The sequence below is a fragment of the Mustela putorius genome, unplaced genomic scaffold, assembly GCF_011764305.1.
Source record: "Mustela putorius furo isolate JIRA1106 unplaced genomic scaffold, ASM1176430v1.1 tig00003845_pilon_pilon_pilon, whole genome shotgun sequence".
NCBI lineage: Eukaryota > Metazoa > Chordata > Mammalia > Carnivora > Mustelidae > Mustela > Mustela putorius.
This window is the reverse complement of record NW_025421998.1, coordinates 26,970,088-26,986,813: the sequence shown is the minus strand read 5'-3', so window position 1 is coordinate 26,986,813 and position 16,726 is coordinate 26,970,088. Positions and strand designations below refer to the sequence as shown.

Here is a 16,726-nt window from a genome sequence, read left to right as displayed (position 1 = left end):
TTCCTATCTCTACTAGTTTCAGCCTAGACTCTATAATAGATCATTATTTTCCATCTATAAATCATACATGAATCATATATGAATATACATTTAATGTATTTTTGTTGGTTCTTATATAATTATGTTGGTCCTTCTAACAGCGAATATATATTTAGCACTTAAAATAGCATGAAAATCATTGCAAATAAGCAGTAAATATTCTGTGAATGAACTGAATAACACTACTTTGAAGTCTTTTTGAGATCCCTCAATATTCATTAGTTACTAAACGTGAAGCCAAAAGCTATCTAAAAATAGAATGCTCAAATCTTTATGAACTCTATTTTTGGATATCTGAACAATCATATTCTACTTTTTTAAAAATTAGCCTCATAGTAATTCAGTAATCTTTGATCACTCAGATTATAGGATTTTTACTAAGTTTTTAATTAAAAGCTGGTCCAGTGAAGAGAATGTACACTGCTGGTTCATAACCTGAGTTTGGAACAGATGTGTTTTGTTGGGTCTCTAATATTTTTAAAAATGAAGTTGAGGGGTGCCTGGGTGGCTCAGTGGGTTAAAGCCTCTGCCTTCAGCTTGGGTCATGATCCCCAGGTTCTGGGATTAAGCCCCACATCGGGCTCTCTGCCTTGTGGGGAGCCTCCTCCCCCCCCCCCCGCCTGCCTCTCTGCCTACTTGTGATCTCCGTCTGTCAAATAAGTACATAAAATCTTTAAAAAATTTAAAAAATGAAATTGAATGAGTTCATGTGAGTCACGCATTTTCTAGTTTCTCACGGTGGCTACACCTAGCTATGGTCTTACATGTAATACTTACCTATCATCATCATCATCAGTACTAGCTAATAGCACCATAGTTTAGTTTTGAGGAAATACTTTGATTTGGAAGGTTATCCATATCTATCTACATACCTACCTCCCTGTCCATCTAAAATAACACTTTAAAACTCTAACACTAAAATGAGACTCAAAAACGGAAAGGAAATTTAGGTACCATTTCTCAGAGTATTCAATAGCAAGCAATATATTGTTTAGGGACTTAAACATATAGGGTAAAACTGTGCCCAAAATGTTGTAATTACAGACAGATAAGATAGGATGATAGTTAACTTGAAGGAAGATATAAAGAGGTGAGTTTGAAAGAAGCTTCAAATATGATAGTATTCCATTTGTTAATTGAATCATTTGTTCCCAGGTGTTGATTATAAACTTTTTCTTTATGCCCCACACATATTTTGTTGATCATTTTTGTATCTAGGCAGAGTTTACTGAAAAAGAATAAAAGGAGAAAATGCACAAAACTATATATAGTTCAAAAATATATAAGAGTAAAACATATATAAATATTATACACATATTAAAACCATAAAATGTAAAACAACACAAAAATTAAAATAGTGGTTGTTCTTTGAGAGTACAGAATAGGATATGATAGCAAAAGTCTCTAATAATATTGTCTGTGTTCCATTTAAGGGATCAGTGGATGCATGGGTGTTCACCCTTTAAAATTTTTCATTGTATATATATATACACATATGTATATATGTCACAAATTATTTTGGGGGGCTTTTTAAAATTTTTTATCATAATTTTAACCCCCCCAAAAAATAAAAAATAAAAACTTCTAGATAATCTATTTATGCATGTCACACTGACAGAACCAAAGATAGTCCCTATTTCTCTTGAATTCCAGTTAAGTGTACTTTCTTTGCCATGCAACTTAAGATCTGAAATACACTATTGGAATTACTTTGCACATATACTGACATAACTGTATAAAAGTGTAATACATCATCATTCCTTGAATAACAGATGACTCACTGTGATTCTATCACTTGGACTTTAATTAGAGAAACAGACCATTAGGAAGTATAGAATCTATATAAGGATTTTGTTGTAAGGATATGATCTTAAGTAAGTGATTGCTGAAAGCCTACTGAAGATTGAAGGATGGAGGTCAGGCAGAGGAAAGAAAGATGAATTTAAAAGAGGGAGAGCAGGGACCAGGTAGAACCCATGAAAACAGCCCAGAACCTGGTCTGTTCCCATTGTTTCCATCCTAAAAGCTAAAGAAGAAGCTGAAGAAGAATCCAGAGGAAAACAGAGCAGCTGTATGCCTGCCTACTGTCCTAAGCAGTAAGTGACATGTGTGAGCTGCCAACAGTACGTGTGACCCTGTGCTAGCTGTCTGAGCATGCGGAAAGCACCGTGGCTGCTTGTTGGCTTCTGCCCTCCGTATCTCACACCAGATGTCTCTGGTGTCACGTTATAATGGGAAACATTTAGGGAAGGGAATTTTTGGAAACAGAGTTCACCCTAGACAAGTTTATGCCTTGCAAAATCAACACACTGATTCTCCCCTGCAAAAAGGGCTTCCAGGGCCGCACCGTGTCCTGTAGAAGGGCTCACCACTGCCCCATCGCTCCACCCACTTTGCATGCATCTCCATCGTCCGGTCGGTCTCGTGCCTACCGCCTTCCTGTACATTTCAGTCTCCCTCATATGTGAGATTATTCTGTCTTTGATCATTATATCCACAGTGATGCTTAAATTAAAAACTGGGACTGGTTTTTGTTTATCCTATAAAATGTTCTACAGATTTTAGTCAATGTGCTTTAAATAATCTGTCTTCCAAATGCATATAGCTTTGTAATCTTAACAAAATTCCTTTGTGATGAAGTGTGTTAACATCTTCAAAATTTGTTATAAAATTCAATTACTCATTGCCTGTAGTGCTGACTACTGACTACATTAGACTTAAAAGGTAATTTTTGCTTTGATGTATTAATTAACATATGCAAAATAAATACACACTTCTTGTAATAGGGATATAATACAAGCTTATAAACAGAGGGATGAGAACTGATTATTTAAAAAATGAGCTTGCTATCCATATAACATAAATGAAATTTTTTAAACTGTTGGTTATTTGTATACCAGACTTACATAAATAACTGTCAGCCTAGAATGTAGTACACTAGAACCATTAATCGCAAATAGTAATGCCTTGAGTCCAAAGATGAGCCTTCTCTTTAAGCCTTCTGTTTTTGCTAGAGCTGAGTTAGCTAAAGGTAACACAGTAATTATGTATGATTACCCGTAAGTTTGCATCATTGGTTACCAGTGAGAAAACAGCTGTGTCTTTGGAGTTGTCCTTTATACACACTGGTGGGAGATCACTTACCCTGATCCCTGTGATTGAACCAAATCAGATAGATTTTTTTTTTAAAGATTTTATTTATTTATTGGACAGAGAGATCACAAGTAGGCAGAGAGGTAGGCAGAGAGAGAGGAGGAAGCAGGCTCCCCGCTGAGTAGAGAGCCCGATGCGGGGCTCTATCCCAGCACTCTGGGATCATGACCTGAGCCGAAGGCAGAGGCTTTAACCCACTGAGCCACCCAGGTGCCCCCAGATAGATTTTTTTAATCAAAGAGTAGTCTCAGTGAGCTCACTCTTCTTGCTCCCTCTATACAGATATAAAGAAAGAAGGAGAAAAGGGAGGGAGGAAAAGGAAGGAAGGAAAGAAAGAAGGAAGACATTATAAGGAAACGAGCCCTATGTAGGTCTTATCCATGCAAATAAATATAAATATATATATTTATATATGTATATTTTTATATGTGTATATATATGTATACACATAAATATATGTGTCTTTCTAAAAGGAAGCCCCTGATTTTTTTCAAGTCTTGTGAAAATTGTGTTAATGTAATTGAGAGGTATTTTAATTAATGCATGTGTGTATATGTTATTTATTTAATGGCATTTAAAATATGAAACACTCAGAGATTACTTTCTTAGTTTAGAAAAATACATATTTTAGGAAAATTGTGATGAGGAAATGACTAGAAAAATGATCCTGGTTTAGTCAAAGAAAAATGGATACAAAAAGCTTGTCAACTGAGATTTTGCAATTCTAACCTAAATATAGTTTTAATCCCTGAAGTAGTATACATGATTTTAGTTGGCATGTTGCTATTTATGGAAATATCTGATAATATAGTTTACATTATGTAGAAACTTACACTAAGAGCCTCAAATCGATGAAATACTTTGTGCGGGTATATGGGCGTATGTGGTCTTACAGAAATAAGCATCCACATAAAAGAAGAGATGCAGAAGGGCATGACCACAGATCAGTTTCAGCCCAGGCAGAACAACCCCAGTACAAATTCGTAACAATATCCAATATTCTGTTTGATTCATTATTGATTCCTACCCTTAACGTTCAGCAATTCCTTTGGAAGTTAATGTTTAAATAGCCCATTTGGGTTTTTTTTGTTTGTTTGTTTTCATATGACTATTTATATTCTAATACATTCTGATATAATTCTTATATCTTCACAGAAAATAAGTGAGGAATAACCCCAATCATTCACTTATGTATTTTGGAGATAGGTTCCATTGATTGTAAAGAGAACAAAAGTACTAAGGAAGCTATACATTCTAGTCAACAACAGTATAAGAAGAGGAGCTGACATACATCTCATTCATTTTTAGGAGCGACAGAATAAGAATAGAAATACCACAAATACATCATTGCATATACTTGTAAAGTGCAATCTCATGAATGATTACAGATTTCTAATATCCTGATTGTATAGTCTAGGAACCGATTGTGTAATCTGAAATAAAGAGTGCACCAACTGTGAATTCAGTGTTTTTCCCTTTTACAAATAACAAAAGGAAATATATTTAGAAATTTAAACCAAAAAAATCTGATTTTCAGAATGTCCACTTGAATTGTATGAGTGTATGGGTCCAGGGCACCTGGGTGGCTCAGTCAGTTGAACGCCTGCCTTTGGCTTAAGTTATGATCCCCAGGGTCCTGGGATTGAGCCCCGTGTCAGGCTTTTGGCTCAGCAGGGAGCCTGCTTCTTCCTCAAAAGCACCATCTTTAAAAAAAGAATATATAATTGACTTTCACTGCTTGACTTATTTTACTCACCATCATCTCTTCCAGTCCCGACCATGTTGATACAAAAGCTGGGTATTCAAAGTCAATTATCATGTGTTATCACTTACATGTGGAGCATAGGAATAACACAGATGACATTAGGAGAAAGAAAGGAAAAGTGAAATGGGGTGAATCAGAGGGGGAGATGAAACATGAGAGACTGTGGAATCTGAGAAACAAACTGAGTGTTTTGGAAGGGGGGGGTGTGGGGAGGGATGAGCCTGGTGGTCGGTATTAAGGAGGGCATATACTGTATGGAGCACAGGGCATGGTGCATAAACAATAAAAATTAAATTAAAAAAAAGAATATATATATATATATAGGCCTTCGATAAATAGAACACCTTCATCCAAGACTACAGATGAGACAGATACCAGTGACCAGTTGCAGGTAACATTTCTTCCCAGTTTGGGGGCTTGTTAGTGAGTAAATAAATAGTGATTTCTAAACAGATCATCAGTGTAATTATTTTTTAGCTGAAAAAAATAACATTCTGAGTGAAAAGCAGATAAACAGGCAAACAGAAACCTGTGTAAAATGTTTATTGTTGACTCAAAGACAATAGTAGGCTGGAAACTACAAGGTATTTGAGTATAAGTTCCCTCGATGGCTTGATTTTCTTTTACAGAATTTTGAGTAGGGGGTATGTAATCTCTCCTTACACACTCTTGTTGGTGGAAACTCTCTGAGCTTCCAAATTCGCCTGGTTGGTCTTTTAATGAAAATTCATGCTAAAATGCGGTGAAGACGTCTCAGATATGACTGTGAAGTCTCCTACAGGCTTTGCAGCCATCCGTTTTCTACCATTTCAAGTCTAACGGCCAACTTTCAACCTGCTGCAGGTCTTATTATCGTGCTTCCGAAATGATACTTAAAAGGAATAAATAGGCAGGCCTGAAGTTTGGAGATTTTCCTTAATGGTATTGTTGCTATAGTTACAGCTGAAATGTTATATAAAGCAAATTGCTTATTGATGGAAAAATGCTGAGTAGCACAGCAGTGTCCCTCTTCTGGGTTTTTATTGCCTTCATTTCCTACTTTGCTCATAAGATTAATGGATTTGTGGAGCATTGCTTTGAACATGCTCTTAATGATTGGATGTTAAGATAAATGCATTCTATTAACATGCACCAGCTGACAATTGGATACATTTTAGTATGTTGTGATCAACATGGAGTTATTTTTTATACACTATTTGTTTATCAGAATTTCCCCTACTTGGAAATGAATTTGGTGTCCAGGTTATTAATGTTGAAGCCCTAGATTAAAAGGTGATTGGTCTCACAGAGTCTTCTGAATGTATTTGATACATTTAATAATAATATAGATAAAATCTTTTATGTTTTATACTATTAGGAGATATTTATAGGATACTGAAAATAAAACATAATTTAAGAACCTAGTGAAACCAATGAAATGGAAATAGTCTGGAAGCATCCATAACGATGACTTGTAAGTAAAAAAAAAAAAAAGCCTTTAAGCACTGTATTATTTCCTATGTATTTTCTATGTAGTAAACCCAATAATATAACAGCAATGGCTTTATTTATATAAATATATATTACATGGTATATATTTTCTGATTGTCTTGCTGGTTTTTTTTTTTTTTAGATTTATTTACTTATTTATAGGGAGAGATTTAGAGAACGAATAGGGGGAGGGACAGAGGGAGATAATCTTTAAGCAGACTCCCTGCTGGGTGTAGAGCATGGCTGATGGGCTCCATCTCACAAACCATGACATCAAGACCTGAGCTGAAATGGAGTCAGACACTCAACCGATTGAGCCACCCAGGCACCCCTGTCTTACTGTCTTTATTTTCAAAGATAACGCTATAACTCTGTTGATGTTTAGCCTTACGGAAAACTATGAATAGTCAAGTGTTTTGCAATTTGCAGAAAGAGTTAATGCCACGTGTGGTAAAATCCTTTCAGGTGGTAAAAACCGGATATAGACAGTGATCATTTATGCATTGAATTTCTGTATAATTTAGGCATCTTGCTTATTTTATCCCCAGATTGTTACTGGTCTAGAAACATGATGCATGTTTAGTAGTGTGGCTGTTGACAAACTAAGAGGGCAGATAATGTTTTTTTGGACCTAGAAATGTAATACTTCTTAATTAAATCCCTGAATACAGGGATACAAAAATCTTTGGGATTACTTTTGGTAAAGAATGCAAAAAAAAAATTGTGAACTACAGATTATTACATCTTATGTGGTTGTAGAGTATTTCCTAAATTGTCACTTGTGAAGCCAACTTTTCTACTAATTGTGTGTGTATTTAATGGTAAGATGACAATGGCTATAACCCATATGCCCAAAATGAACTTTCTTGAAAATTAATTTTCACCCACTTTACTCATTATTAAAATTTGATCACTTTGGCCTTTCTCATTTCTACTTTGATTTTACCCTAGCCTCTGCCATTTCATATGCCCTTTCTGAATAAAATTTAATTTTTCATATTTAAAGAAATGTGCAAATTTTGGTATTACTGTAATTTCCTCCCCTATTTTAAAAAAATTTTTATTTTTTATAAACATATATTTTTATCCCCAGGGGTACAGGTCTGTGAATCACCAGGTTTACAGACTTCACAGCACTCACCAAAGCACATACCCTCCCCAATGTCCATAATCCCACCACCTTCTCCCAAACCCCCTCCCCCCAGCAACCCTCAGTTTGTTTTGTGAGATTAAGAGTCACTTATGGTTTGTCTCCCTCCCAATCCCATCTTGTTTCATTGATTCTTCTCCTACCCACTTAAGCCCCCATGTTGCATCACCACTTCCTCATATCAGGGAGATCATATGATAGTTGTCTTTCTCTGCTTGACTTATTTCACTAAGCATGATACGCTCTAGTTCCATCCATGTTGTTGCAAATGGCAAGATTTCATTTCTTTTGATGGCTGCATAGTATTCCATTGTGTATATATACCACATCTTCTTGATCCATTCATCTGTTGATGGACATCTAGGTTCTTTCCATAGTTTGGCTATTGTGGACATTGCTGCTATAAACATTCGGGTGCATGTGCCCCTTTGGATCACTACGTTTGTATCTTTAGGGTAAATACCCAATAGTGCAATTGCTGGGTCATAGGGCAGTTCTATTTTCAACATTTGAGGAACCTCCATGCTGTTTTCCACAGTGGTTGCACCAGCTTGCATTCCCACCAACAGTGTAGGAGGGTTCCCCTTTCTCCGCATCCTCGCCAGCATCTGTCATTTCCTGACTTGTTTATTTTAGCCATTCTGACTGGTGTGAGGTGATATTTCATTGTGGTTTTGATTTGTATTTCCCTGATGCCGAGTGATATGGAGCACTTTTTCATGTGTCTGTTGGCCATCTGGATGTCTTCTTTGCAGAAATGTCTGTTCATGTCCTCTGCCCATTTCTTGATTGGATTATTTGTTCTTTGGGTGTTGAGTTTGCTAAGTTCTTTATAGATTCTGGACACTAGTCCTTTATCTGATATGTCGTTTGCAAATATCTTCTCCCATTCTGTCAGTTGTCTTTTGATTTTGTTAACTGTTTTCCTCCCCTTTTTAATTCCTTATTGATATTATAACTTCCTCTGCTTGCTGAATTTGTTGGCATTCTAATTTTGGTTCTAGAGCTGCAGAAAGAAGAGACACACATATGAGTCTTCCAATTCAGCATTTCTAATTGTCTGCTGAAAAAATTCTCCTTTGGGATTCATGAATTATCAAATCCCATGTGTTCTAAACAAATTCATCAGACAAGCCCATTGAAACTATTATATCCTTTCCATTTCCCTTATATGTAAATATATTTTTACTATATATTTATTTTAACCCGTATCTTAGTCCTCCTACTTTCATGCAAGTTCCATCATGAAATAAACCTTACACATATCCTTGCTCAATGGTATATGTACTCCATAGATATAACTAAAATAAATATATACAGAGTAGATACATAAGTGAATTATGTTGTTATTATTTGACATGTAAATTTAGCAAATTCTGTTTCCAAATGAATTTTTTAAACTTTTATTTTATTTTTTAATTTTTATTTTATTTTTTAATTATTTAAATTAAAATTTTAAATTATTTTAAATTTTAGTTTTTTTTATTTTAATTTATTTTTTTTAAAAGACTTATTATGACCTGAGTCGAAGGCAGAGGCTTATACCACTGAGCCACCCAGGTGCCCCCAAATGAATTTTGGTGACAGTTAATCAAAGTGTAAAGTCAAAAGAATTAGACTTGTCTTAATAATCTTATTTCAAATGCAAATCAGTCATGCAACTGAGAGACCAAGTATAAAAATATCAAGTTTAACTGTATAGGGATGGAAATTTAAGGAAAACACAAGTTTGATCTAGCCAGTGATGCTCTCAGGATAAGATCCTTTTTCTTCTAGATTGACATTGTCTTCCTTTTGCCTTGCAGACCATACTAGTGTGGTTATCACTGCTTGTAGTTTTATCAAACATTACTTTAAATTAGGAAAAATGAAGTATTTTTTGACACTGTAGGTTACATAGAGGATACCTTGTATCCTCTTACCTAAGTTTTAAATATATGAAAATAATGAGTATATTACTTTGAAATAGTCACTTTGTTTATTTTCTCAACACGTTTTCATTTTAACAAGAGCTGTGTACCACTGTGGTATCATATGCTATTACTTGTAAGATTATGAGATGATAACTTTGTTCCGAAGACTCAGATAAAAGGATCACACTATTATTTTGATAAAAATTTGCAGTGTAATGATACCAGTGTTCCTGGTATATAAAACACTCCCTAACTTCTTTACTTTAGGACCTGGCTTGCCAGGAATGCTTAACGCACACCTGCTTTTGGTTTTTAGAATTTGTGTGACAAAACAGCAATGATGCTGCTTTTGCATCCGCTTTTGTTTTTAAAAGATGGCAGGTTCTGGATGAAAATATCCTTCTATGTGGCTCAACTGAGTCATGGTTTTTAAAACCACAACACAGGTAAAGGTTGATTTTCTGTAGGACTCTGGAAGTGCCCCCTCCGGGGACTATTGGGCAGAAGAGCTGGAGAGAACTTTTTCCTATTTGACACAAGGAATCAAAACCAGTTTCTTTCCTAAGACTTTTCTATAAAGTTCTGATAGAAAGAAGCCACCATTCACTTGAGAGTTGCTGAGACCTGAAATTACAAAGAGAATTGGTATTGTATGATTGTACACAGAAGAGCAAATGAACCTGTAACGCATACTTCTATAGACCACATTTTACAAAAATTAAATAATGGACTTCTGTCCTAACTTTTTAGATAAGCAAATAAGAATTGTAATAGCTTACAGGTTATAAAACAGTCATCATTATTATTTTTTTAAAAATAATATTTATTTGAGTGAGAGGGAGAGAAAGAACACGAGTGGAGGTTGGGGGGAAGGTGCAGATGGATAGCAATGAGCAGACTCCCTGCTCATCCCAGGACCTGGGATCATGACCTGAGCCGAAGGCAGATGCTTAATTGACTGAGCCACCCAGGTGTTCCTAAGTCATTATTATTAAGCAACATTTTTTAAATATCTTTAATGAAATTAGAAGCTGAAATAAGAAATAAAACTTAGATCCCTAATAATATTCTAGAACAATGAATGGTTTTCAGTCCTGTAACTAGAAAGAGTGATCCAGTATGGAAAGCAGCTTGTGAAACTGAACTCAGAAAACAGTGCAACATATGAATATAATACTATTTCTATGCTCTTCCAACCTTGGACTTTACAGAATAGGTATTTGTTAAATGTAACAATTAGAAGCTACATGTATAGCCTTTAGCTCTTACATTATAATATTTATAAGGTAGGAAAAACATAGCATACATCAATAAGGGAAGAATTCTGCAATATTATTAGTCTAACATAATCAGTCTTCCATGCCATCATTTGTATGTGTTATGAGAGATTTGTGTTCAGAATTTAACTTACAAAAGAATCAACCAAGAATTAACCAGTTTATTTACTCCTTCTCCAACCCCCAGGATCCTGCTAAAACAGTTTTAGGAATTCCCCGGGAATTTGCATGTCTTATGACCACCTCAGGCTGTTGGTGCAAATGGCCCACGGATTATACTGAGTAGCAGAAATGCAAGGAACTATTTTAGTCAGAGATTCAAAAAACTCTGGGGGAAAGATATTAAACACTTTGAGCCAATTATTGTGTCTTGCTCAGTTGCATGAGAAATTTGAACATTATTAAGAATGAAATTATTTTTTTAGCCCTAAAGGAGATAGAGAATTATGTACGAATTATTCTTAAAAACTTTTTATGTACTTTGTGAAGTTCTACTCTGGTAGATCGAATTACATTTGACCCACATCAAGAGATAGGAGATTATACGCTAAATCCTAAAAGAACTTTTGCTTAATTGTAGTTACTAGAAAATGACGACAAAATTTAATACTTTTGTGTAAATATTTGAAATACCAATTTGAAACCCCCACGCTCCAAAATATTCTGTTTGGAACAAATGCAGATTCTTCACCAAAAAAAGTGAATATTCCCCTGACTCCACATACCCTCCCCCCAATCCCAGCTCCATCTTTAATGCTATATTTTTTTTTTCTTCCTTATGGTGAGGAGAGTGAATTGCCAATCTCTAGGGATTCCTCATATTTTTAGATTATAAATAGTCTTTTTCCTTAGAAGTCACTATTTAATTGATATGGGAAAAAAGGACTTACCTTCTCCCTATACAAAAGAGCAACTAGAAATCACCAGCTGTTAACTTAATATGGGCATCAAAACAGATCCATTATAATATAGTTAATCTGTTCATTGCTGTTTTCTTTGCAGATTCAAGAATGGCTTTGTTTAAATTGCCAAACCCAGAGAGCAATATCAGGACAGCTCGGAGATATGGGCAAAATGCCATCTACACCTTCAGGACCAAAAGCCTCTCCTACGCCCGTCCCTCCAGAACAACCATCTCAGAAAACAACAATGCCTCCCCAAGCAAAAATGAAAAAGAAGGAACAAGAAGTAAAAACAGAAGCTGAGCAAATACTTCCAGAAAAAGTAAAAGAAATACCATCAGTTGAGAAGATTCTCCCAAAGGTGACCACAGATCACAAACAAGAGAGTCAACTAGAGAAAGATAAAACTTCAGCCCCTCAAGAAGAAAAGCCACCCTCTGAGGACAAAAAGTCACTCCCAGAAGAAAAAAAGCCACCTCCTGAAGAAAAGAAACCAACCTCTGAAGAAAAAAAGCCAGCACCTGAAGACAAAAAGTTACCTCCAGTAACAAAACCATCAGCTCTAGAGGAGGAACAGAAACAAGACTTATTTAAAACTCAAGTACCAACCACTGAAGAAAAGCCAGAAGGCATAGTGACTCCACAGGTAGTACAGGAGACGCCACCACAGACCAAAATGGAAGATAAACCCTGTGGCCCGCCTCCAAGTTTGCCCAAGGAAGACGATGAGGCAACTCAAACAATGAAAGAACAACCACAGGCAGCAGGCACAGCAAAGCCTGATCGTGTGGAACCTGGGAAAGAAAAAACAGTAAGTTACATTTTCCTGTCTTTGCACCGTCTTATATATATGAAATTTGTGAATTTTTACCTAAGTACAGAGCGTGCTTAATGGTAATTATGTAAGTGCAAGCCTTGGATTGAAGACACTTTTGGAAATGTGTAACAGTTGCTGAAATGAACAACTCGGGCCTTCTGACAGCTTGATCTAATGTAAATAAAGCATAGGTATCAAATTTATTTTCCTTGCTTTTATGCATATCTGGTAATTTACTGGAATTCTGGAGAGTGATAAGAAGAGTTTCTTAAATAAGTTTCTTCTTCTCCTCTCCTCTATGAACATAAAATCAGTATCCACCTTTAATATAAAATAATATGTGTCTTGGGGCACCTCTGTGGCTCAGTGGGTTAAGCATCTGCCTTGCTTTTAGCTCAGATCATGATTCCAGGGTCCTGAGATCAAACCCCGCATCGGGCTCTCTGCTCGCCAGGGAGCCTTGCTTCCCTCTCCCTCTCTGCCTGCCTCTCTGACTACTTGTGATCTCTCTCTGTCAAACAAATAAATTAAAAATCTTAAAAAAAAATTCTATAAAAAAAATGTGACTTTATATAAGTTTCTATTCACTTAGTCACCTGCATTAAGCAAGTCAACATGTTTCTTTCTGCTTGAAAGCCTTTTAAGGAGCCACTAGCCATAAAATGATTAAACTGCAATTGCCCAAAAAAAAAAAAAAATGCGTGGCTAAAATTCAGGACAAAAGTAAATTTTGGTATTTAACATGATTTTAATATAACACACTCTATTTGGAGTTTGTTTAATGTGTTTATTATTGAAGGATTATTTATAATCCAGGCATCATCTGAAATAATATATGTTCTCTTTCTTTAGAGGCAGCTTTTCAGAGTATCCATTTTAACCTCTATCTGTACAAGCAATAATGTCATTTTTAGAAGAACTCTGTTTTAGAACTACATGAGATCTTACATCATATCTGGTTGAATGATTTTACCTCACAAATAACAGCAGTGACTTGAAGGGAAAAAAATGACTTATCAATATTAAAAGTTAATATTAGAACTTTAATAAGAATCTATAGTACATTTTTTTGGTGTTTTCAGTTTTCACACATGGTTACTAACCCATCTTTGATACATGTTGTATCACTCGTTAAGTAAATCCTGGTCTACCTTCATTACTTGTATGAGTATATCAGAGTCAGAGCTGGTGCCTGTATATTCTTTATTCCAATGGCTGGATCTAGTAACATGACCACCACCCGTTGCTTCTTCTAGCTAACCGCTTGGCAAAACCTGGTGCCTTTGGCTGTTTCTCTGTTTGTGAAGTGCCCCTGGCTTTTGTGACCCTTCCCTTTTGGTTCTCTTTTTGTCTTTCTGCTCATGCTTTATGAGTTGTACTCTGACTTTGTGTATCGCTTTCTTTCCTAATCTCTACGTGATTAGGTTTTCTTTGTGTTTTGCTTTGGTTTGAGTTTTGTCTTCTTTGTTCTTAGGGGAGCCACATGAGCAATTCTTAAGTCTACCTGCAACCGTCCTGGCCCTCTTTTGAGTATCAGATTTGTGTTTTCAAATACCCAGTATGACTTCTGCTTCAAAGCCTTACTGTAAACCAGAAATCATTTGTTTGAATCTCATCCACTCTCTATAGAAGCAGTTTCTTCTGACTTTCTGTTTCTGGTAATGACAATATCATTCATTCGTCTCTAACCTCCCAGTCACTACCCTTTTGAGTACTCTCAGATTTCTTCTTACCTTCCCACTCTTTGCTCTCTGCATCCAATTTCTCACATTCCTGTCTGTTGATGCCTATTCCTGAAGATGCTCCTAATGATGGCCTTCATGACCTGTCACTAATGATTCGAGGATTCTAATTATGTCACCGTGCCTGCTCCCTGCTCTTTCTCCCTACTTCCATATATATGGTTGTCAGACCTTTTTTTTTGTTTACTTATGCGTGGCAGTTTTATTTTGTTACAGTGACCTCAACAGAAGATGACAAATGTTCATTTTACTTTTTCATTTTTAATAAAAATAACATTTTTATTACAAAAGAATATCTATGAATATTTATTATTTATTCATTTATTTAAATTCAGTTAGTCAACATACAGTACATCATTAGTTTTAGTGTAGTGTTCAATAATTCATTAGTTTTGTTTAGCACCCAGTGCTCCTTCCATCACATGCCCTCCTTAATAGTCATCACCTAGTTACCCCATCCCCTACCCACTTACCCTCCAATGACCCTCAGTTTGTCTTCTAGAGTTTAGAGAATTATTTTCCAAATTTCACATAATTTAACTCTGTCACTCAGATATTGCTAATGATTTCCCATTGCTTGTTAAAGAATCTAAATAAGAAATAGCCAAATTTTTTGTTAATGTACTTTTAATTTTATTTTACACCTTCATCACTATCTTTTTATCACATCCTTTTCTCACTACTTTTTCTTTTATTTTACTACCTTGGTATGTGTGTACTTATTTCTGAATCAAATGTATACACTGATTTACTAATATATTATTAACAATAGAAAACATTCACAAAAACATAATATAAATCAGTGAAATAAGCTAAAATTATTGTTAGTTTATCTAATATAGATACACTTGATCACCTTAATCACATTAAAATATGATTAATAATAGTATTTTAGAGAAAGCATTGATTGTACTTTAACATTTTAAAAAATCTTGGTCTAAAGTTTTATGATGGAGCTATTTGAATTTCATCTTTTAAGTTAAGCTAATTTTGGTATTTTGATGTTTAGTTTTAATGACCATCCATAACAAGAATGATAACCTATAAGAATATATCAGAATTAGAAGGACTGGATCAGTTTGTACTTGCCAAATCTTGCTACGTGTTTTAGTTTGAAACTGAAAATAAATTTTTTTTAAAGATTTTATTTATTTATTTGACAGACAGAGATCACAAGTAGGTAGAGAGGCAGGCAGAGAGAGAGAGAGAAGGAAGCAGGCTCCCTGCTGGGCAGAGAGCCCAATGCGGGACTCGATCCCACAGAGGCTTTAACCCACTGAGCCACCCAGGTGCCCCTGAAAATAATTTTTTTAATTATGAAAAGTCCACAAACAAATGTTAATCTTCCCTGATACCAATAATTTGTTCTTGCTATCTGTCAGAAAATGAGGAATTTAATATATACATATTTACATAGATATGTGTGTGTATGTGTGTATATGTGTGTGTGTGTATATGTATATATATATACATATACATACACACAAATTCCTTTAAAGCCCGCTGGAGTTCCGCATCTGGAAGGCTTAGAAGCAGATTATAATACTCTTTTTAAAATTTGTTAAGGGAGCAGATATGACAGTTTTTAAAAATGACATATGCCATTTTATATAGCACAATCACATATTTCCAAATTTCTTTTTCAGAGGGCTGTTTTCACATGATAATTCTCTTAAAGAGAATTTATTTTTCTTTTATTTTTATGTTTGAGTTTTTTTATTTCTATATTTTTATGTTTATTGTTTACTAAATACTTACTAAGTAGCATATTGCTGATAACTAGGGTTTATTTTTTCCCATCTACCTTTCTCCCCGCCCCCCACTATCCCTGTCATTAAAGATAGTCTTCAAGATATAAAGGTTCATCGCTATACAACAAACACCACATCCACAAAATCCTGAGTCATTCTTTCCTATTCTGACCTACTTGTCACCAGATATAGTAAATTAACTTCACAGATACTGCTATCTCTGTAATCTTACCCTTTTAAAAATAATAATTGTCAAAAAAAGCCAACTCTTCAGTAGGTAATATACTTGGTGGCTTAGAGTAGCACTTTAAATATTACTCAAGCAGAAATAGTATTTAAACTGATAATATTAAAAATATCTACACTTTGATTCTGTTATTATCAAAACTTTTGCTACTCACTTTGTTATAATTTCTCCCAGACCTTCTAGTTATTTATTTATTCTTTCCAGCAATATTTGCTGACAAAGAAATACAGTTTGATTTGTCACCATATCATTTCGTACATATTACTTCATCCATTTTTCCATGCTGGATATGGAAAGTTTCTCCAGATGACGTGTGACTTTTTTTTTTTTTTGTCTTTTATTATCAAATAAGAAAAATCAAAAGAAGATTGTAAGTGTTTATTTTTCATTTTATTGAAAGTTGGGGAAGTTCTGGAATTTGCAGTAAATTTTAGAAGTTTGTGATGGTGTCATATCGCTTGCTATGGTGCTAAAGCATGTTGTGTTTAGGCAAGGTTTGC

The 16,726-nt window shown here is 35.0% G+C and overlaps 1 protein-coding gene across 5 annotated transcripts in view; it reads left to right on the top strand.

The window, feature by feature from the left end:
* PCLO (piccolo presynaptic cytomatrix protein) overlaps positions 1-16,726 on the top strand; it is a 408,014-nt gene that overhangs the window by 189,454 nt on the left and 201,834 nt on the right. For all 5 annotated transcript variants that reach the window (XM_045089737.1, XM_045089734.1, XM_045089735.1 and 2 more), the window contains exon 4: positions 11,770-12,480. In XM_045089737.1, the coding sequence (XP_044945672.1) occupies positions 11,770-12,480 (711 nt within the window). The remainder of the gene's footprint in view (positions 1-11,769; positions 12,481-16,726) is intronic.